The following is a 23,162-nucleotide window of genomic DNA, read 5'->3' on the forward strand; positions in this document are numbered from 1 at the left end:
CCCCGGGCCCCGGCGCGGTGACATCCCACACGGGCCTAAGGGCGGGCGGGGTGTTGAGCAGCTCGCTGTTCGAGCGCACGGCCGAGCTACACAAAACCGATCCGGCTTTCCCACAACGCCTCCCTCTTGCTTTGCGGGGGACCCGGCTCGGGCGCCTGCGGGAGCGGCGGCGCGGCCGCGGGGCCACGTGCGCTGCGGGGCGGGGCGGGCGCAGCCGCGCTGCGGGCGGCATGGCGGGGCTGCGCTTCCCGCAGCACGGCGGCTACTGCCGCGCGGCCGCGGCCATGAACCTCCTGCTCGGCGTCTTCCACGTCCTCCTGCCCTGCTTTCGGCCCGGGGAGGCGCAGGGACAAGGTGAGGGCACCGGCGGGGCAAAGCGGGGCGGGGATGCCGGCGCTGCCCGCTCCGGGCTTGAGAGCGGAGCCGCCGCCCCCGTCGCCGTCCCTCGGGCGGCTGCCGCGGTGGCAGCCCGGGGACACAAAGGGAGCCGGGACGCGGCTCACCTCTGCCCCCGACTCCAGTTCCCTTCCTCCCGGCCCCGCGGTACCCGCCGGGCCACGCGTCCCTGCCGGCCCGCCCCGGCGCGGAGAGCCCCGGGCCGCCGCCTGCGGGCTCCGGCCGCCCGCCCCCTGCCCATCCGCGCTTTCTCTCTCTCTGCCCCCGCAGCCATCGAGCCCATCCCCGGCGTGGTGGAGCTGTGGCAAGCCGAGGAGGGGGAGCTCCTGCTGCCCGCCCAGGTGAGGGGGCGCGGGGGGTGGGGGCGGCGGAGGGCCCGGGGCCATTGCGGGGTGTGCGGGTGTGCTGGGCCCGGGGCCGGCGGGGCGGGGGCGGCCTCGCCCGCTGCTGTCACGGCGCAGCCCCAGCCCCGCCGCCCCCCAGCCTGCGCCAGCGGCGTGGTCGTTCGGCTTCATCGGCTTCATTTATTTTCTGGTTGGGGTTTACCACCCCCCCCACCCCCCCCATTTATTTATTTATTTAAACGAGTGCATTTGTCGTCGAAACGCACTAGACATGCCTGTCGTGAATATGCATGTATTTATATCTCAGGCCTGCTCAGGTGAAGCCATTTCCCCCCCCTCAAATGACACATCATTTATGGTGCCGTTCCTCTCGTTCTAGCGCTTTTTTTTTTTTTTTTTTTTTTTTTTTTTTTTTGTTTAGCTGCTTTTGTTGGGCAGTAACAAGATGTGATAAATTCTGTGTTGGCGAGAGGAACCAATATGGTACAATGCCCGGCGGGGCTGGTGAGCGAGGAGGGGCGCTGGAAGCGGAGTCTGGAGTTTATGGCATTTGAGGCAGTCATTTAACTCGCACTGACGGACTCTGCCATATGTTGAGCTCGGCCTTCTAGACTTCGAGGCACCAGGCTCATAAATGGGAAGAAGCAGTCCTTAGGGACATCATCTTATATGAGGGGCAAAAGTGGGTAATTTATTTGTCTTAAGCCCATATATCATTCTCTGTTTACTGCTCAGCCACTGACGTGCATTAATGTAAGAAAAAACAGCAGAAGTGCTGTTTCTTAGCTGGCTAGCAATTGATTCTGCTTCACAGGACCCAGCATTTTGTACTGTGGTGTTATGAAAGTGTTATCCATTGTATGTCCAAATAATTTTATAAGATACATTTGTTGTGCTATTGAGGTTTTGCCTGTTGCAGATGTGGTAGTAGCTAAGGGGAGGTGTAGAGTTGCTGTGCAGAGATGCTTGAGGAGCATCTTTTGCATCTCCGTTCTTTACAGTGAAGATATTAAGATGCATTAGATGTAGAACTGTGTAATGTAGTCATTTATAGTTGCTTCTCATAGCAAAGCTGCAATTGAGTGATGATGACGTGATGTTTACTTCCTGAGGAGATTAGGTCCTCTTGGAAAACACTTTGTTCCTGAGCATCCTCATAAAAATATGCTTTAGCTTGGCTAAAGAAAAACCAGGCATGAATGACCCATGAATTTGGCATAGTTGAGCATATGGTCTTGCTCAGTTCTTGCAGCAGTGAAGACAAAGCTGAGGCTGCTGTTCCTCCATCATTTCTGTAGAGGCTACGTTAGGTATGCAGGAAAGAAAGATGCCTTCTGGCTTCAGTTGTGACAGAGTGAGAAGTAAATCACAATAGGCTTGCTGATTTAAGAGGTTAAAAGTCAGATGAGCTGGTCTGTGAGTACTAGTGGTGCATTGACTGGTTTGCATGGGTTTTCCCCTCTGAGCTTGAGGACTGCAGCAGCATCTGATGCATGAGTGACTGCTCAAGCTGAACAGAAGGACTGGGTTCCTCAAACAGGTTTTAAGACCAAAATTTGGTTACAGGCCTGACCCTGACGCTTCTCTTTTGTTTCCATGTGGACTTGGGCTTTACCCAGCCCTTGTTGGGCTTTGGCCCTGTGGCCACATTTGAAACCACCTTTTCCATTTGTTGTGGTAAGGAGGAAAAGAGACTTCCCTAAGTCCCTGCACATATGGTGAGGGACCCTTTCAGCACCTCTTTTATGGAGTGGTGTCACTGGTGTGCAGTGACTGGTCATGGCTTTTGCCTGGATGCCCAAAGAGTCGAGGATTGCCCATCCAGCCACAATCCTCTGTGGTATTTGTGAGGTCCTAAAGACATGTCAGCATTGTTGCCCTCCTGGGTGACTGCTGGGGTGGTGAGGGGCGTCACTGGAGAAGCCAGCATCAGTTCCTGAGATCTGGAAAATTGCTACATCTGTTAACATCTGACTGCCCTTTGTTAGAGAGATGCTTAAACTTGCAAGAGGTTTATTGCTTGTTGATCATGTTTCACTTAAAAAAAATGGTCTGGCCTACTGCTGCTACAGGAAGGTTTTCCATGTTCTCTTTCTTGCAAGAACAGAATTTCTCGGTTAAACCCTTGATGAGGGTTCTTTGCCCAGTGTTGATGTTTCATAGCAGTGGTGATGTGAAGGTGAGAATGTAGTAACAGGAAGAACCTCCTTGCTTTTGAGTGGTTAATAAATGTTGTTTGGTAGGGAATATCCAAGAATTGCTTCATTCCCGTGTTTGAAGATGGGTCTTGATGAAGACTTTGGGAAGAGGATTGTTTGGCCCCTTGATTTTGTTTTTCCTGCTTCTTTTTGGAGGGAGTGAGACACCAATGAGGATTTCACCTGCAGAAGTGAAAAAATCAGGGAAGGAACTGTGCATATTCCTCTGCCAAAGCACCTCCCTCCAACTGCTCTCAGCAGGAAAATGGATTAGGTTGCCCTGTCTGCCAGCCCTTTAGCCTGTTTCTGGCGGGTTACCAATGCTGTCTGATGGATGTTTTTCTCTTTCTGTCATGGCTTTACACTATTATCTTATTTTCCATGCATCATCAACTGCCTGCCTGTGACAGAGCAGTTTTGAGCATTCCTTGCTGCCTGCAGAATTTGAGGATGAAAGTTGGGTGGATTGGTAACCCATTCAGCCATCCGGTTGCCTGCACATGCTTTTGTTCCGGGAGCATGTAGCGAATAAAGACATCACGTTAAGGGGTGAGGGAGGGGAAACAAAGCGTTTTAATATTTGTAGTTGCTTTCTAGGCCTTTCACAGCATCGCTTTGTCTACGTGAACTGCATGAATTTGCATGCTGGAGCACAGCCGCCCAGGGCCCCCGTGCCTCCACCCCGCTTGGTTGTTCTACCTTCTGTTTCCTCTTGCTTCCCTTTCATTGTTTGTGCTTCTCGTGTGCCCGCTTCCAGCTTCCCTCTTATACATATTTGTGCTTTTCCTTTTTTCTCCTCCCCTGGTGCTTGTGGGCTTTTGATTCCGGCTTTCTCTGAAGCCTGGAGAGCTGTTTGGGGGTGGCTCACCTACTGCTCTTGCTCCACAGCTGAGCCCGAAGGGTGCCCAGAGCACTGCAGTTGGTGACGGTGTGCGTGGGCTCGTGCGCCGGGGCTGAACGGGAGCTGGCTGTATCTAGCCTGCTGACTGTCTTCCACTGGTCTGCTGCTTCCTCCAGCATTTCAATGTTTCTTCCTGGATTCCCTTTTTAGCTCTGAGACCAGCTGGTTTTTCCCAGTCGGATGCGGTGGCTGTATTCCCTTGTGCCTGTTTCTTCTTTCTTGTTGAAGGTGGTGTGAAGCGTGAGGTAACCACAGAGCACCCACCGACTTTGCTCTCCTTCTCCTCACTCTTAACCTCCCTTTTATAGCAAACATGCCTGGGATGGGCAGCTGGATGTTTCTTTGAAAACCGGTGGGATTTTGACATGGAAAATCTTGAGTGTGAGAGGCTTGATTAGAGCAGTTGTGGTTTTTATAGACCCCTTATAATTTTGTGGTTTTGCATGTTTGTTTGCAACTTGTTAATGCATACTCAAGGAAAACGCTTGAGAGAAAAGCTCCTTTATGTGAGTCTTGACACCCAAGCCATTCACCACTAAAGGCTGAAAAAGCACCAGATATTTACAGCCAGGTTGTAGCACTTCAGTGCAAAGCTGAAAGGCAGTTAGTTATGTTTTAAACATAACATACACATACAAATGTAGGAGAGAAACACAAATGACAATTATTGTTCATGGCCTCCACCACTTAAAAGAGGTATCAGAGTCACAGTTGTGTGTTTCTGTCTGTCAGAAACCATGTAGGTGGTTACTGGGAGCCTCTGATGGCAGGGGCAGGCGGGTTGGGTACCTGCAGGGTTCTTTCCCTTTGGCCCCTTCAGTTTGGAGGGAGGGACTACCTTAAAATGACATAATGAAGGTTAAGTTGTAGTTCTTGTTATCACAACTGAAAATGACAGTAAGTCATCAGTGTATGCCAAACTTTATTTTGGTGTCAGTGCAGCATTTGACTGATGTGATGGGTTTTCTACTGTTCCTGGGTGTCACATGTAGGAGATAAGCGAGATATTTCCTTAGAGGAACACCTTGTGAATGTTTCAGTTTGGTTGCATATTCTAAGTAGAATACAATAACTTCTTGTTTCACTTTACTGTGACATTGTTTCAGGCTCTTGAATTTTAGAGAAAGATACAGCAAGTGTTTACTGTATCATGGTTGTTATAGACACTGGACAAATACAGAGCTGCTGCTTGAGTTTTCATTAAAAGGCTCTGCTCAGGTCTGAAAGATGATTTTTTTTTTTTCTTTTCTCAAGTAGCAGTAGCTTGTCTCCAGTTTCTGTTCTTCAGTGCAGCTCAGGGGCTAATAAGGTTAATTGTTCTACTGGTTTTGAAAGCTGATGAAGACCTTGATCTTACATATATTCATCAGAGATACGCAGCATTGCAGTGTGTCATTAACGAGCCCATCAGCTGTGCACAAATTAAATGTACAGAGTCACCTACTTCAAAGCAGGGTTTGTCTGAAGACACACAATTTGTGGGAAAGTCTGAGACAGGCTTGGAGTGGGAATTGTGTCCCACTTTGGGCTTTTAAAAGGTTTCTCCAGACTCCCAGCTGAGCTTCTGGATGGTGCTGATAGGACTTGGGGCTGGATGGCCATGCAGATTATGCAGTAGCTGTCAGCTCAGGCTCTTGAGGCTTGTGTGACACAAGAGGGGTGCTTTCAGGGGCTTTCCAACACAAGATAAGCACCTGCCCCCTATTCAGGATAATGTTTGGAGGAAGTGGATTTTTTTCTTCTCATAGGTAGACAGGTAGACTGTTGGGAACTGCATTTTAACTTTCAGGAGGTCTTGCCTTCCTTCCCCCTGTAGTCCTATAGTTTTGAGAATACTTTTTTTTTTTTTTTTTTTTTTTTTTTTTGGTAAATCCTCAGTGTAAACCTTTGTGCACATGTAGCCTGGATCACACAGAGGAGTGAAGATAGGAGAAAGCTGGACATGCAGGTCTGTGTGTGATCAGAGTTGAGGGTGATTTTTAATTTTTTTTTTCCTTGCACAGTTGAGCTGTGCTGTGGCTGCGCTGTAGATTGGGAAGTTTGCTTCATTGTTGCTTGGTGAAAAGTGAAGAGGAGAAATGGTAAGATGGCTAGTGTTAAGGGTGAACACAGTGTGATGACACAGACCCAAGTTTCTGATGCCTGGCAGATGCTAAGCCATTTAAAGGAGGAACTAAGCCATTTAAAGTAAGGATAGCTTGTTATCTGGCTGTTTCTGGAGAAGGTGGATAAGGAGTCCTCTAGTTCTGCTTGGTATTGTACTGAGTACAATAAGAAGTACAAAAAGAGCTTGGAGAAGCTGGAAAATGTGATGGGTTTGTATCATGCCATCCTGGTGAAGTCTAGCAGCAAGGCTTTGCAAGGTCTCTGGAGAAGATGGCTGGGTCTTCATGGGGGCTAGGTGCTGGGACCTCTAGGTAGATCTGAGCTGAAGAGCTTTGTTGTGTACTGCAGATCCTGGACAATTAGCATGGTGTCTCCAACCTCTGGGCAGGCATACAGGAAGATTGTCAAGTCCTCAAATTAACTTGTACTTCCCTGTCAATCTTGTTCCAGATTTGGTTATGTTATGGTGGAGGCTGTGTTGCTTCTCTTGTATGAGCTGCTTGTGACAAAAGATGGAAGTTCAGATGTGTCTGGTAGCTTTTGGCAAGGTCTGTCTTAGTATTAGCCATAAGGTCATTATTTTAGACACAGTAATTATTAGTGTTAATGTTAGCATTCAGCATATTTGCTGCCATAGTGTGGTTGTCATTTTGCCTCACTTTGTGAAGCTCAGGTCTTCAGAAATCCTATTGCTTGTTGCATTCAGTAGGCAGGTAGGGCTGCCTGATCTGCTTAAGCATCTGAAGCCTGTAGAAAGATGTTTCATGTTTACAGGTGGGGTTTTTTTTCCAGTATGTAGTGAAAATAGGTAAAGTCAAAGCTGGTGGCTTGGGGCTTGTTCTGTGATATGCTTACATGGGAAACATGTAGGAGGGGTGGTGGAAAGTACACCCTTTTCATTTTGAAAGATTTTTTCCCCCTACCTTTTCATTGCTAAGGTCTCTAGTTTGTGTCTTGTAGAACCATCGCCTGAAGAAGCAGAAGCTGGGAAAACTCACCAGCTGCTGCTGGCAGGATGACTGTGACCTCGTCCTGAAAAATGTTAATTGCCCTAAAGTTGTCCCTGGTTTCATCAGCAGGGGTTGAGTGGCTGTAACACACTTCATTTTGAGTTGTACCTAAAGCTTTCCTGGAGATCTTGGCCAGTTCAGAGTAGCTACCTCCTTGTTTTAAATGGATTTCCTGCAGGGAGCTCATTGAACCAACACTTGAGTTCATTTCTGTAGACAGCTCAGAGTGGTTTGTGGTGAACTGCAAGCTGACACAATTCAGCTGCATGTCTTGAAAATTACCTGAGTGCAGCAACTGAGCTAAGATGATGTGTTCAGAGCTTCTGCTCTCTCTGCTTTCTGTACATGCTGCTAATCAGTGATAAGATCTGGGTTTGGGACCTCACCTTGCCGGCTGGAATGTGGTACTTTGCCTTTGCTTTTGGCATTGACAGGTGATCTGCATTTCAAGGCATTCTGCATCCTATTTCCTCAGGTACTGGCTATTGAAATTTACTGACGGGGCAGAAAATTTGTAAGTGGAGGAAATAGTCTTCCTGTAGTTTGAGGATAATTGATGGCTTTAGGTTGGAATTCTGTGTGTGAGAGAATTTTGTACAGATGCACTTGCATAAATGGAAAATGAGTCTGTTCAGTCAGCATTTGGGAAGAAGCAGCAGAGTAGCCAGGTTAAGTCACCATTTATCTTTTGCGAGGTGAGCTGAAACCTCAAATGGGATGTCCATCAACCACCTTACCTGACTCGTAATGGAGTTGTAGGAATTTTAGATTTCTGAACTTGTTTTGTGAACAAGTCACACGAGACTCCATCTGTGATGGAGTTAAAGTGGTACATATGTTCAGTGTAGCATGTTGCAGTTCTGAGATTCTTACACAGTATTTTCTCTGTTTGTCAGGCTGATTCGGAGGAGGATGTGGAAGAACATCCACAAGAGCAAAGGTAAGCTAAACTCAAATGGAAACAAGAGTATTGAAGTTCATTTTGGTTTTTGCATTAGGAAATACCAGAGTGTTATTGGGCAGACTAGTAAAAAATTACTTTTTTCTCCTGCATGTTAAGTAGTTTTTTATTACTTACAATTGTGGCTTACAATTTTCTCAAGTTAATATTAGTATTGATTTATTAGCAAAACCAGAAAACCTGTGCTCAGCCTATGCAAGTACAAAATACCTTCTTGCATCTCTTTCTCCTAATACTGTCTCTAAGAGGAATTTGCTTCTTGTTGCTTTCACACAAAAAGTAAATGTTTATTAATTGTTTTGTTGTATATTTTGTAATTCATTTTTTTAAGGCAGGGGACAGTTGTCCATTACAAAATTTGTAAATGTAAGTAGTCTTGGAGTGTTAATTGACACCAAGGCAAGGAAAGAGGTGAGGGAAATTTAAAGCCAAAGGTTTATTAATGTGTTGCTATGGAACAATAAATACTCTGCCCTTTTATCTTGAAATCAGATAAATAATGAAGCTCTTCAAAACTATAGCCACAACTCTGTGGTTTCTGTTAATATCAGGCCTTCTGTTTTGAAGGTTTGGGTAAATAGCATGGCAGATTATTTTTTAAATACGCATTTTGTTTCCTCTGAGCGTCCAGGTTAAAATGCTTGGACATCTACCAGTGGAACACTTCCTTCCTTTGGTATGTGTTAATGTGGTTATAGCTTTCAGTGCCATGCCAGCCAGAAAGATCACAAGACTTAAAATAAACATGTGGAACAGCACTGTTTTCTGATGGCAGCAGTTAGCCACAAATGCTTTTCTCATTTATCTCCCGTCTTTGCCCTTAGCTTAGGTTTGAGAGCAAGTAGATCTGATAACACACAAGCCTTGGGAGCTGGCAGAAGGAGTAAGCCTGGGGAAAGGGAACGGGATGGTTATGATGGGTCTGTCCTGCATTGCAACCCTTCTTCACATGGCTTTTCCCCTTGCTGCCCCATTGGGAGCTTTCTCATCTGAACCCAGCATCACATTAAGGCTCCTGTGCCTCATCTCCGTGGGAATTACAAAGATGGTTTGGAAACAGGATGTGAGAATTACTGTGGCTGCTGACAGCTGGTGCTGATTACTTGTGCTTGCCTAAGTGCCCCAGTTCCTACCTGCAGAGGGGATTTTTTTTCCTTGCCTCCTCTTGTGAAAAGAAGGGTAAACTACTGAAAGCTGCATTTCCATGCACAAATACAGAAGTTTTTGATTTTTTTCACCTGGGAGCTATTATGTTTTGGATGCAGAATTTTTACTGTGTAACTTTATTACCTGCATGCTTTCTTTATTGAGAGGTAGTCAGAAGGCAGCAGTCTCCAGTGCTGTGCTTAAGATTTTTTCTGGCTGTTTCCTTAGTAGTCAGAGAGATGTAATTTAGGTGGAAAAAAATTCTCTACTTTCCTATTTTTCTCTGGAGGTGGATGGGGTAATTGGCTACTGTGGCAATAATAAAAATATTATTGAAAATAATTAGTTCTTGAGACTTGGAGAGGAAAAAGTGATTTGACTGGAGGTTTTTTTAGGTCATTTAGGTGCTTAAATTTTTTTCTAGTAATTATTAGTTTTCAAAAATTAATTTGCTTTTTGGGAGTAAAGTTTGTAGAGGTCCACTTGCATGGTGGAAACATCCTTCTATTGTCATACTGAAATGCTTCAGGAAACTTGCCTGAACAGATCCTGGCTTGTGTGCATCTTCTAAACTATTTGTTTTCCTGCTGTATGTAAACACATACATAGACCTGTGTGTGCTCTATATACTGAAGGAATGTTACAGTGTAGACTTCATGAAGAAGAGCCAGCAAAGGTACATTGGAAAGATTAGAATTTCTTAGTTTATTTCCGGATTTATTTTCATTTCTGTAGCTTACATTACTATATGGTGAAATCATGGGGATTTCCTTTTCCTGTAGCAGCAAAACCTGAAGCTTGCAGCATCTTCTTCTCATTGTCTGACTGCATGCCTGGGGGAAATCAGCTGAAGCTACTGTAATTTGATGTGAAGCCCCAAGAAGCAAAGCACCTTAATGTAGGGGATAAGCAGAAGTTAAAGGAGATAGAGAAATCAGAAATTTCCCCAGAGCTGAGGAAAGTATAGGGAGTTCATCATCTTGGGGCATAAAGGAGAAAGTCTCTAAAACATTGTTTTATTCAGTTTTTAATTCTAGGTTAGTGGGTTCCCTGGGAGCTTGCTAACCTACTTTGCAAAAACCAAACACAACAAAAGCAGTAAAGTATTAACAGTCTTTTAACGGACTTCCTGTGCATGTGCATCATAAGATCTTCCTTTTGGGGTGGTCTTCTTGGTTTGCTGCTCTTGTGGCAAGTGCACAAGGGAGATGGATGTGGTCTTATAGTTTCTGCCTTGTGTTTAGCTTTAACAAATAGAGAAATTTGCATGGAGGTAAAAGACATTGTCAAAATAGTAATTTTTGTGAAGAACTATTTCAGAGGTGAATGAGAAATGGTTGATTAAGTCCATGGGTTTGCAGCTGCCGTGAGTGAGAAGATCATTATCAACTCCTTAATTTCCACCCTATGATTCCTGCTATTCTGATTGCTTGGATGCTTCTATGGGTTGCTTCATGCTGGTTTGTGTCTCTCTGGATCAGACTCTGAAAGAAGAAATGCGGCACAGTAGACACTTGAGTACTGCTTCAGGCCACAGACTTCAGCAGAATTAATGTGTATTTGTACTGGCCTATTAAAAAGCTTCAAGTTTCCTTAAAAACCTTTGAAAGCCAGGAGTAAAAAGATGCCTTCTATAACAGTCAATGGCAGGTGTTGACAAGAAAAGGTTTTGTTGCTGTGTTTGGAGGGTGGCGCTTTTTTTTAAAAATTTTTTTTGTTGTTTTTGTTTTTTGGGTTTTTTTTTTGGTATTCCTGCCCCTTCATTCTGGTGATTTTGGTTGCTACAACTGTCAGTTACAAATTTGGAAGGTTTAGGTTCTTGCTAAAGCAGCATAATGAGTCAGGACTCAAAGGAATGGCCTGAAGTTGTGTTGGGAGATTTAGGTTGGATATTAGAAAAAAGGTTTTTCAGCTTTTCTTGTTGGCCACTGGAACAAGCTCCCCAGGGAAGTGGTCACAGCACCACACCTGACAAAGTTCAAGAAGCATTTGGACAATGCCCTCAGGCATATGGTGTGTCTCTTGGGGATGGTTCTGTGCAGGGCCAGGATTTGGACTTGATCATCCTTGTGGGTCCCTTCCAACTCAGGATATTCCATGAAATGCAGAAGTCTGGCACAAATAAAGAGACAGGACTGTCAGGTGACATGCACAAATGATGCTATCAAAATTTTTAGCTTTCTACTTCAAGGAAGTAGACTTGGACTACAAAAAAAAAAAAGGCAATTTCACATGTATGACATTGTTAGTACTTGGGTTTTGAGGACTTCTGGAGAAAGGTCTTTGAGGATGCAGTTTTGCAGCTGGCACATTAAGGAACGTTTGCGCCTAAATAAACTGCTGTACTCAAGTGAAGCATGCATTCTTAATATGTGATGCACAGTGATTGTTTACAAGAAGGGAAATCCATAGAATACTAGAAGTATGGAATGAAATTAGCCAGGAAGAGGGCATTTTCTAGCCTTTTCCTATGGCAGGGCATGTTTTGCTTAGAGCTGATGGGTATCAACTGCTAGGAAAATTGCGAGTGTGATGCATTTGGCTCAGTCAGGCATTTCTGTTGAACCTTTGCCTTTGATCTCTGGGGAGCATTTGACCCTGTGGGCTGGAGCTGCTTGGAGCAGGAGATGGTATCGGCTCCCAGCAGGCTCCTGCTAGGGTGTCTGTGCAGCCTGGGAGTGACAGCTGATGCCCAGCACTTTGACCTCTCCTGATTGCTTGGTGGAATTACTCCTAATCCTGTTGTTTTTGCTGTGTCTGTGAAATAGTGCTCCAGATGTGAAGGAGAAATTGAAGGTAGATGTAGCAAGGGAGCAGCTTACTAGCTGCCTGAGAGAGAGCAAAGCAGTCGAGGTGCACAGACTGCAGGATTGCTAGGGGGTTTAGGGAATACTTAAGAGATGGAGTTACAACGTTTGCTTCAGGAAGAATCCGGAGTGGCAGTGGGAGAACAAGCCTCCTGTGCATTGTGAGGCTGTACATTGCAATTCCTCCCAGGCCACAGCTTCATCTCTAGTCAAGAGGCACGAACGAGCTCTGGTGCTGTGGATGGAGTATTAAGACACTTCTGAGGTGACTCATCCTTCCAAAAAGCCTGTGGTCTTAGTGCCATAGTTTTTGACAGTCCCAATTAGAAAGTAGTGGCATGGCGCTAGTGGTATGCCTGTGTGCCAGATAACTAGCTTGGGTGGTGGCTAAGGCAGGAAAAAAAGATTGAAAAATAGGTTAGGATCAACCAGATTTTCTTTTTCCTTCTGCTTTTTTTTTACTGAAATGAATAAAAATTGCTTTTGTGCCAGCAGAATGTCTGAATATTAAAAAAAAAGTTTATGTTGTATTTACCTTTTAAATATTTTTTATTAAAATCAAAGCAAGTATCCGTTGAGAGTTTAAAAATGAAGAGTTGAAAAGTAGTTCTGAGACTGTCAGTGAGTGCTTTAGCTGTCTGAAAGGAACCATCTTAATATTTTCAAGTTAAGCTTGTATGGAGTACCACTGATCATTTAGATTGTCATTAAACTTACCCCAAAAGTAAATCTAACTACATGAAGACTTTTCTTAGAATGTATGCCTGGTCTTAAGTTGTAATAATGAAAGCTACTTTTATTAAGGTTTTAGTGGTTTTTAATTTTTTTTTTTTTTACAAAACAAGCAAAAATCCATGTGTGTATTAAAAAAAGAAAAGAAAAAGCTGAGTTTCTTGGGAAAAAGCTTTTAGTCCCATTACTGTACTTGCATAAGGTAGCAATTTCTGCAGTATGCACAGAATGTATATTTTTAGTGTTTAGCATGAAATCCTTCTTCAATATTGGCTAACTTTTGTTTTTAATTGATAAGTCATGACTGTTGTGCCCCACTTCCACGTTTTCTAGATCATCAATGACTACTAATTTTAAGATGTACTGGATGCCTAAAGAAATGAAATTTACATTACCTAATCCTTAGAAGTAAGGGAGGAGAATTTAGATGGACACACCCACCTATAACACTTGGGTGAAAATCCCTAAGGAAACACCTGTAGGGAACACAGGATATTGTGAAACCGGACTAAAAGCAGCTTACTGAAAAGAATTGCAAGAAGTCAATGAAATTGGAGGCTCTCTTGTATATGAAGAAACAGATAGTTCCTTCCAAAATAATCAGTTACTCTTCCTCTCCTACCTTATGCCTCTGCCAGACACAGCTAGGATGGCAGGCAGAACTCCTGCTGCTTTAATTGTTTATCTCTGTTTTATGTGGCAGTTGATTCACTGATGAACTTTGCCTTGCTGAACTTTGTATTAGATGCTGTTAGGGACAGCTCTTCCCCTGTGTGCATTGCTTCTTCCAAAACACCAGTCCTTTTACAAAATTACATTGCTTGCCTGATGATACAGGCAAGCAATGTAATGTGTGATGATATAGGGGGTAAAAAATGATACAGGGGGTAAAAAATGTGTTTTGGTTTTTTCCTTGGGACATTGCATGGCAGTGCTGTGTGCTAACAAATGTTTTCAGCTATTGTTTGTTTCTTTGTTTCTAAATTGTTTTCAGACATTTCATAAATGAGACAAGTTGCCCAGGCCAGCTGTACAGTGTTTCATACCAGACTGAGGAGGTGACCCTGTGGCTTTCTGTGATCATGAGATAATGGCAAGTGACAGTCTTGCACTTGTTTGCAAAGGCATGTCAAACTTCTGTCCTCAGTGTAGGTCCTCCTTGACCTTGATGGAAATACTTTAAAGGTGATGTGTGGCCATATTTAATTACTCTTAGACTTGCTGTTGCAGTCCCACTAATCATCAAAATCTTGTCTGTTTGCATTGAACAAACTCTGCTGGAATGTCTATATTTCTCTCACTTTTGTGCGCTCTCTTGGGCTGGAGGATGTTCATGGCTGGACCAGAGACTCTGTGATCTGTGTCAGCTTGTATGCTACCTAAAATGGACTTCCTCATCTGTGGGTGACAACTTGGCTTTGAGAAATGAAGGCAGTCTTGGTATGGTAGTTGCCAGTTGGCACTTTTGCATTCGTATGGCTCATGGTGCCTTGAAAAGCCACACGGGCTTCTATGGAAACACCAGTTTCTATACTGGTAAAAATAGCAGGCTGGGCTGTGAGGTCATTGTTTGCACAGGGATTAGTGTGTATGGAGAAATTGTGTTTGTATGGAGAAGTTTTGTTTGTGGATATGTGCTACTGGAGGAAACTTTCTCACATGTAATGATCTGTTTTAAAAGGACAAATAAACTATACTTTACATTTTGGTGCCCTATATAGTTATTTATTTGTCTTCCTCTGTTAATAATGTCTTCACTTTCTATTCCCTGTATATTCTGCAGATCTCTTGCATACTGTTTTTTGGCATCTCTGCTGTTTTTTTAGCTTCTGTCTTGGCCATGCCTGAAATGGTTGTAGTTTCTGTACTGCCAGAGGAAGAGGATGTCTTGTGCTCTATTGCCTGATGCTGTCCTCTGCCTTGTGCAGCCCTACAAGTTCTCTGGATTAGAAGAACTTGTTTTATTGCCAGGTTAACATTTACTTGTGATCATTCTCTGGTTGGTTTCCCTGCTGCTCTCTGGCAGCATCAGCTGAAAACGTGCACGGAAGTTCTCCCTCAGTGTCTACAGCCTGTTATGTAGGACGGGTGCCCTGTGTCACCTGCAGGATGTCATGTCTGTTCTGCTTGTCTCACGTTGCTCCCAGAGAGCCCTGCCTGTGCTGGTGTGGCACTGGTCCAGACCTTGTGGCATCTTTTTGATCTTTCCTCAGTCCTTCAAACTTACCTCTTCCTGCCCCTGCCTTTTGGCCTGCTCTGGGAGCGGGTGGTTGTGTGGTGGTACCTGTGCCAGGGCTGACCCTGCTCCTCCCTTACCTGCAGCGCAGGAGGAGCTGGGGAGGAGCCCAGCCAGATCTGCTGTTCTGCTCACTGTTGGTGAGATAGATGAGCAGTCCTAAAGAAGTGTGGGGCTGAGACGGACAGCCTCTTGTGTGTTAGGAGTAACGCCTTCGAGTCAGTGGCTGTGGGTAGGAGTGGGGTAAAGCATTTGCACCGGGATGATGGATAGCCTAGGGGATAGCTCCTGGGTTTTGAGTGGATGGTGTGGCGAATCACACAGTGGCAGCACTGTGTGAACAGTTGCTAGCTGGTGCACACACGTGCATGTCATTTGTTGTGCGGTTCTTTTGGGTATTTTTTGGCACTTGGTAAGCTCCCCATAGCCTGTGCTTTGGGACAGAGCCCACCCAGAACGCATGTCCTTTAGAGTTAGGACAAGCCTGGTCTAAACAGGTGGGACAAGGGCATATGGTGTCTTATTTCCCATTGTGTTTGCTTCAGTACTGGCTGCAGAGCTGTGTGAGAGCAGAGACAGATCTTGTGGCACAGCCTGTTGGTGTAGTCATGGGGAAGGTGAGCTTTTAATGCCAGGCCAGTCGCATGCTGTGAGAGCTCTGCAAGTCTGCTTGGGAACATGGCATTTTTCTTGTTAAACTTAACCTGCCTTGTTTTGAAAAAGGGGATGTTGGGACACATTTTGTGTGTTTAGAGAAGAGGGAAAGAAAAGCAAAAGTAAACAGCTGCTATGGCATGTTAGTTCATGTTCGTTTGTAAACTTTGTGTCCTCATAGCCTGTACTTGCTGCTTCTGTAATGTAAGTGGTTCAGAATAGGAACTTTCTTCTTATGCTTCTACTTTTACATTTTAATACATTGGTAATGGATTTCAGATGTCTGTTAATCTCAGGCTAATCCTTCTGAATTGTGGGCAGTGGGCCACAAAGGATTTAGCTTTTGGTCTGTGTGTTTATTATTAATAAATTATTTTCACCTCCATAATAGCTGTTTCTTAGTTGCCTATAAGAGGACTTAATTTGCAGTAATTTTACCATTTTTCAGTTAAACAATAGACATCTGGAGTTGTAGACCAGTGTCAGCAGTCTGAAAATTGACACAGTGTAAGAATTTAGCTTCACCATTTTTCCATTCTTGCAGATTGGCAAATTGTGACAGAATAGAAGAAAGCCTAAACAACAGTTTGCTCACTTGTTGGAATTTGTGTGGAGTCTGCTTCTGAATCACCAACTCCAGTACTCTCGTTTGATTATTATAAGCAGAGCTTGAAGGGTCCTGAAATCTATCTAATGTAGTGTAATAAAGAGCTGTAGGCACATCTGTTACCTGGCTCTCATCTTCGTAGATACTCAAAGGTGACACAAACCTAGCTTTTAATGACTCACATATTTTTATTTGACAAAGAAAGGTCCTCTAGGGAAGCTGTGCTCATGCCCTGGCAGTGGCTCTGACTGCATGACTTGTGGGCAAATAGGTGAAGGAGCCTTTTTTTTAGTACTTTAGGTGCTTGCTGTAGTATAGTGATAGTTAGTTATAAATAGTTATATATTCAAACCTGGGTTTTAAAAAATGTTGTCTTAGACATCATTCTTTATCCAGTTTTTTCAGTGTGTGCTTTGGGAAGAGACTTTTTCTTTTTGGTGGTTATTGCCAAATGACCAACTCCCTTCTTCATCAAGACAGAAAGGCCCCGTCCACTTCAGGGAGGGGAACAGTATATATCAAATATTATACTTGCATGTGACGATGGTGTGTATTAACTCTTCTGCAGAGTTCTGAGTACTCAGTGCAAATATTTGCTTTGTATTTGCAGAAGAGTTTGCTTTCATCAAATAAGCTAGTCACCTGGGAGAAACATGTGATCATTATGAGTAATTTAGGTGTCTGCTTGTTGTCTCAGGGGTCCACCATTCTATGTTATGTCCAGGCTGCCAACTGAGATAAGGAGGATAGAGGGAAAAGTTGGTGGTGTTAATTGTCACCTTATTTTCTTCTCCACCTCCTGGCCCCAAAGTGGTGTACAAATAAAGCCGAGGGTTTTTTTTTTATCTGTTGTCTTGTAACTTTTAGAAATAGCAATGGAAATATCATTAGATGAGGATAACTCAGGATATTTTGTGTGTGTGTGTGTGTGTACAAAACAGACCTTATTTTCTGTAGAACAATTTGACTTTATAGAAACCCTTTTTTTTGCTCAGAATTATGAGGAAAAGAAGGAAAAATAATTTCTTAGAGGAAGGTGAGAAGTAGGCCTTTGTTCTTATTTTTACTGAAGTTCTCATCTTCCATGTGTGCTTCAAGATACTGTTGCAGAGCTCTAGCTAGTTGTTTACCATCTGACCCACCTCCATACCAGAACTCTGCAGATGGCAAAATCAAGAAATTTGAAGTGCAAAATAATGCTTTTAGTTACTGCCTGATAAAAACCTACTTCAGCTTTAAAACTTTGTGAAAACACATGAAGCAGCTGTAAAGACTTGGAAATAATAGTAAGAAAGTTAAGATGGTGTATCCTGTTCAGTGCTGTCAAAAGTACAGACTGTGTTGACTCTGGTTCATGGTTTTGTTGTTTCAGAGTTGGATTTTATGAGAAAGAAAAAGTTCTGTTAAAAATGTTTGTTTGTAACAGCATGTTCAGTGAGGAAATGTGAGAAATGCAGAAAACAACTCAATATTTATTAAGCCTAAAACTTGTTTTTTTGGCCAATGTGATGGTGCCAAAAGCAGTAACATAGTTGCACTTGCATTATGAAAGAACTTGCTTCCTTTTCAGTACTAAGGTTTGAAACTGGTCTGGCCTTTGGATACGCTTGCACATCAATAGCATGAAAATTTGACACACATGAAAATGCTTGGGAAGACTTTCAGAAGCCTGAATTTTAAAAATATATGTGTGTGTTTACGAAAAAACTGACCTTAAGCTCAAATTGTTCTGGCATAGATTTTTGCTAACTCTTTTGCATTATATATAAGTCATTATATATTGCTTTTGAGTTTTTTTAAAATTGCTATTCATTATTTTAATGTTTCTCTCTGGATCCTGTTTGTTTTCTTTGAGACAGTGAAGCATAATTCTGTTGTTACATACATATGCACCGCTCAAAACAAAAAGTTAACTTTGAATTAAATAGGCAGTCTCAGCTTTACAAAGTAGCTAGAGATAAATGATGACTATCTGCCTTGTTGGTAGCACATTTACATTTATCTCCTGAGGAGAATTTCCCAGCTTTTTAAAATCATGTGAATGCTGATATCTGATCTAGTAGAAAGTTAATAATCTCTCTTTTTTTACTGTTCTCTGTTGTACTCTGAGACCCCTGAATTCTGCTGTGTTCCTACAGTTTCCCCTCCTGAATTAATGGAGGGCTTGATTGAAAAGCTTTTGCAAGTTCCAGGAGAGGATCCAAAAGGGAATTGTTGTAAGACTGAGATTTCTAGGAGTTCTAGGGACTGGCTTTGAGTCACTGCAAGTGCTCCTGTTGACTCCTGCACACTTCTTTCAGAGCTGACAGTGGCTGTCAAGCAGTGAATCCAAACATTATTACTTAACACTTTTTAAAGTTTGTTGGTGCACTGAGGTCTGACCTTTCTTGTGAAGCTGCTTCAATTATTTCTGTGATTTCCGGTTATTATCAAAAGCAAATTGAAAAGAAAATATCATCTGGTATCCTGCTTCCTGCTGGTATTCTTTTTCTGGTTAGTGTTTCCAAAGAGTTCCTCCATGGGCAGCGTGTGGGGTTGGTGACATGAGGCAACTCTTTGCAGCCCTTCAGCTGCAGGTATTTATTTCTTATCAGTGAGCATAGGATCAGGTTCAGCAGCCATGTGTGAGACAAAATTTGGTTCATAAATGTGTGTGCACTTTAATGCCATCTCCTGGCATTTGTTGGAGCAATGTGTTGTACTGGCAATTGGGAATACACTTGGAACAAAGTGGGACTTTGGAGACTTCTTTGACTCTGAGCCAGCATCTCAGTACGATGTGCTTAGCACTGGAGAGAGAAAAAACAGATGCATGCTTGTTTTTTTTATTATTTGTGAGGAGGATCCTTTGAATGGCTTCCAAGGTCTTGAGGTTCCTGCATGTTGTGCTGCCTTTTAACTCCATGGCTGTAGCGCGCTTGGACGAGAGGTGCAGTTTACACAAGCAATTGAAATCGCACGTGCACTGGATTTTTTAGGCTCTCAGACTTCCTCGTCGCTTGTGCCAGCGCGCCAAAGTGCACCGTGTTCTCAAGGCTTTTCTGGGTGGGACTATGTGAAAGCTGTCAATTACTCCTCTGTTCCAGGCGGGCGGCTTTATAAACAGGTGTGGTCTGTGGGGACATTTCCCTCGTTTAAAACCCATCATTTTCACTTACACTTCAGTGTTAGCTGTTGTCATTGCACAACACAGCTGAATCCTGAGGGAGTTGAATGATAAAAAGCTAAACTAGTTGAATTCTACTGAATTATCTGACAGTGCAGTTGATTCATTTTCTTGGAGGATAAATCACAGTGATTCATTAATAATACAGTTGGTTACATTTGGTATACTGTTAAAAACTGTAATTTTAAAGTTTAAAGTAATTACTTGACTACTTCTTAGCATATGAAGATATACATTGCATGAAATGTCATAGTTGTAGGTACTAGGTGTCATACTGAAAGATTTCGTTGCTTTTGCAGTAGCTAATAATGCAGAAATTATTGCGTGAAGTTGTTTGCTTTCTGCTTGAAGAGTAGGGACAATCTAACAAAGATTATTAAAAGGGTTCAAAATTGAAATATAAAAGATAAAAAAATATTTTTATCTTAGAACTCTACCAAAGTTATTGACAAGTGACTGTCATCGTGCACAGAGCTGGACACTCGTGGCTTTGGTGCAGTCTGGGCATTGAGCACCAGATCCTGGCTGAAGTAATGCCATAGCAGGTCAGCTCCTGCACCACACAGTAGCCTCAAATGCTGAGTATTTTGGAGTAGTGATGCTGTCACTGTAGATGGGTGCTGCCCAGTGCAATGGTTACGCTGGTGTCCTTATACTAAATCTCTGGGTGGAGGGGCAGTGGGGTTTTGCTGTGGGATGTGGCAGGAGGAGAGGGTTGGTTTTGTTTACTCTCATTAAGTTCCCACTGTCTGGCTAGGTGCCTGCCAGTGTTTGTCCTGCAGCAGACTACACTGTGAGGTTGCACTGAGTGCAGTTTGTTCCCCTTTTCATCCCCTCTGGGGTCATCAGTTTGTGTTCTTTGGGGGCAGAGGCTGTGGCTGCACCTTGGGTCCCACTGGACTTTCTGCTGCAGAGACAAAAGGCACTCTGCAACCACCAGACCTTTCTCTGGGAGTGCTGCTTACAGATCATGGCTGCTTTGGTGCACAGGGCTCTCCTCTTTAGACTGATGCCTCTTACCAAAGCTCAGAGCAGTGTGTTGGGTAAGACAAAACTCAGCTGAAACTGGATGCCACCATCCATGCGTGGTTGCCTGGCTGTGGGGAGAGAGGCTGGGCAGCCAGCAAATTGCACATGGCGCTGGAAACTGCTTGGATGTGATGCTGAACATGTCTGGGCTAGAATTTGGCAGCAGGGGAAGGACGGGGTGTAATTGCCGGAAAGGCAAAGGCAGGGGCAAGGTATGGTAGCAAGTGAAAAAACGCTAGAGATTGTGAACAGAACAAAGAAAGGGAAAAAGCCGTGCCCTGATAAAAACACTAAGTGAACAAAGATACTGGTAGGTAGGGAACAAATGAGAGCTTGCTCATTTCAAGTGATTGGCAAAACTGATAAGGGACAACAGCAGATTTCCATCTTTACAATGAAGGGAAAGATACACAATAACAAAAGGGAAGTGAAATGAGAGAAAGGAGGGAGGGACTGATTCATAACTGCTTGCACCTTGGGTAACCACCGCCTCCGTTCACGTCAAATGATTTTAAGGGTCTCTGCAAAACAGAATCAAGTCTCTTGAATGTGGCTGGCAGATGTGTGCAACAGTCCTGCTGCACACTCAGCTATTATGCAGTCAGTGAGTCAGACCTCACTAGTGACATTGTAGGTCACCTCTCAGATTTTGCCTACATAAATTCCATTGTCCAATCGATTGCAGTTGTGGGTTAGCATTTTAAAGTTAAAGTCTCTGCACGTCAATAAATGTACAACAGTAAAGAGCTGAACACAGAGATGATAAATACACTAACCATGTATAAGAAAAAATTGTGTAATTCCTGTTTTTGGTTTATTTTATTTTATTTTATTTTTTTAAATGAAACCAGGAGAACAAGAAGCAATGTGCTGCCCTCTGCAACTGAGCAGCCCTGTAATATATTGTAGGATAAGTTTTGCAGTTCCTTACTGTGTTGTGGATTTAACATGCCTGCTCAGTTTTTGTGCCTGCTTGCTGGTGCTGTGGGCCACGTACATCTCTGGTTTGTGTCTGAATCTTGATTCCTGGCAACTGAAGAAGGGTAGAGAGCTGAAGGGTCTGTACTTGACCGACTCCTTGACCCGTGCTTTACGTGCTTTGTTGCTATTAACTGCCTTTCTTCAATAGCTATTGTCTGATTTCTGTCTTGGTGTGTTCTGTCTTTTATTCAAGGCCTTTGCTGCAAGCCTGCTGCCTGCAGCTCATGAGGTGCCTGCTGCCTGCTTAGGTATTTCTGTGGCCTGTCGCTGACCCAGTTTCTGCAGTGTTTAAACTGCCCTTTTGAAAAGGGGACATTTCTGGCCTTTGTAAGCATTCTCAGTGTTGCTGGGATAATGTGGCTGATCCTGCAGATGCGGGTAGTCGCTTTAAAACAAACACACGCCCCTGCCCTGGTCCCCATGCTTTTAGTCTTGCTTGGATTTTTTTTCTCTCCTTGTAAATAAAAACAATTATTCATGCTTTCTAGTCATTGAAGCGATGGGCTGTGTTGTGTTGTTCCTGGAACAATTACTGAAACGTTTGCTGTGCAGGGAGGGCAGGGCAGTGCCCAGCCATATAGAGTGTACGCTTCCAGATTTTGAGATGAGAACCTCTGACTTTGTACCCAAGCTGAGGAAGCTTGTTTGGGACTTGGAAAACTTCAGGTTGTCCTATGTCATCTGTGACTTTCCCATGCTGCCTGACTTGGAGGTTAACTCATTCTGGGTGCACATCCTGGTTTGGGGACAATGACACCTGGTTTGAACACTCAGATCTTCTTTATTTTCCCTTTACCCACTTGCAAGCTGTGGAAGGGTAAGATCAGGTGTCAAAAATGTGACTTTGTGGTAACTGCAAATCCGCATTACCTACCGCTGGCCATGGTTTGGGGCAGCACCTTAAGTTTCTTTATTTCCTCTGTGTTTTTGGGTATTCGTGCCAAAAGCCACATCTTCCATTTTGACATGATTGAAGAAGATCTGCCTTATAAAGCCATGTTGCTCCTTTTTTTGTGTAAATTATTGCCATGAAGTGACAGAGGAAGCCTCTTCAGAGGCTGGACGCACTTTGCCGATCTTTGTCTTGCTCTTGTATGTCCATCAATGTATCCAAATGCTCCCATAAGAAGGGGCAAAATACTGTGTGTCAGTCCTGCTCCTCAGTCCACCTCAGCTGCCCCTCTGCTGATGAGAAGCCCCTCTGGCTTCAGTGGGACCTTAGTGTGGGTTCCCATGTGGGACCATGGCCTTAATCTGCTTATCTTGGAAGAGCAGGAAGTGTTGAGAAATGTATGGCCAAGACTAGTTAAATACACCTTTGGGCTTCAGAGGGATCTTTATCGTGTCTGGAGGAGCTTTTCCTCTCGTGGGCAGCTTGAGAAACCCCATGTTTCTTCTGCATGCAGAAGGAAAGTGCATCCTTTGTTGCAGTGGAAGCAGATGTCTGGTTAGAGACTTGTCAAGAAACTAAAAATAGCTGTAGTGATGCTTTGCCTTTGGTTTCACAGGTGAACATTTCCAGTTGGTGAACTCTGATGAGCTTCCTAGCTTTGAAATAAAGGAGGAAATGTGAGAGTCTAGGGGAGGTAGAGTTTTAATATTGTACTTGATTGCAAGTACATTTTTTAGCGGATCTAAAATAATCAAAAGCTGATTTCCTGCTGGTTTTTTCTGCTAATTTTCCTCCTTTTCCTTTCCTCACAGCTATCCTGCTGAAGGAAGCAAATGTTAACTTGTGGACTTAGGTGCCCCTTGTTGGAATTCAGAGCCATAACATACCTGAGGTTTCTTTGGTGGTAGACATTTTGTTAATAAACCTGTGAAGCAGGCTGTGTTTCATATGGTTCTGCATTGTATAATAGCAGAACACTGCAGCATTTTGTACAGA

The 23,162-nt window shown here is 43.7% G+C and overlaps 1 protein-coding gene across 7 annotated transcripts in view; it reads left to right on the forward strand.

Moving 5' to 3' along the window:
- Window positions 1-215: 215 nt before the first annotated feature.
- The window catches only part of TMEM131L (transmembrane 131 like), a 79,568-nt gene continuing 56,621 nt past the window's right edge, over window positions 216-23,162 (forward strand). For 5 of the 7 annotated variants that reach the window (XM_041479757.1, XM_041479759.1, XM_041479760.1 and 2 more), the window contains exons 1-3: window positions 216-354; window positions 667-737; window positions 7,852-7,895. In XM_041479757.1, coding sequence (XP_041335691.1) covers window positions 231-354; window positions 667-737; window positions 7,852-7,895 — 239 coding nt within the window. In that variant the 5' untranslated portion in view covers window positions 216-230. Of the gene's footprint in view, window positions 355-666; window positions 738-1,215; window positions 1,423-7,851; window positions 7,896-23,162 lie in introns of those variants that run through there. The other 2 variants (XM_041479762.1, XM_041479763.1) reach the window with 2 other exon arrangements.

Source organism: Pyrgilauda ruficollis, unplaced genomic scaffold (assembly GCF_017590135.1).
Source record: "Pyrgilauda ruficollis isolate IOZ18807 unplaced genomic scaffold, ASM1759013v1 scaffold5, whole genome shotgun sequence".
Classification (NCBI taxonomy): Eukaryota; Metazoa; Chordata; class Aves; order Passeriformes; family Passeridae; genus Pyrgilauda; species Pyrgilauda ruficollis.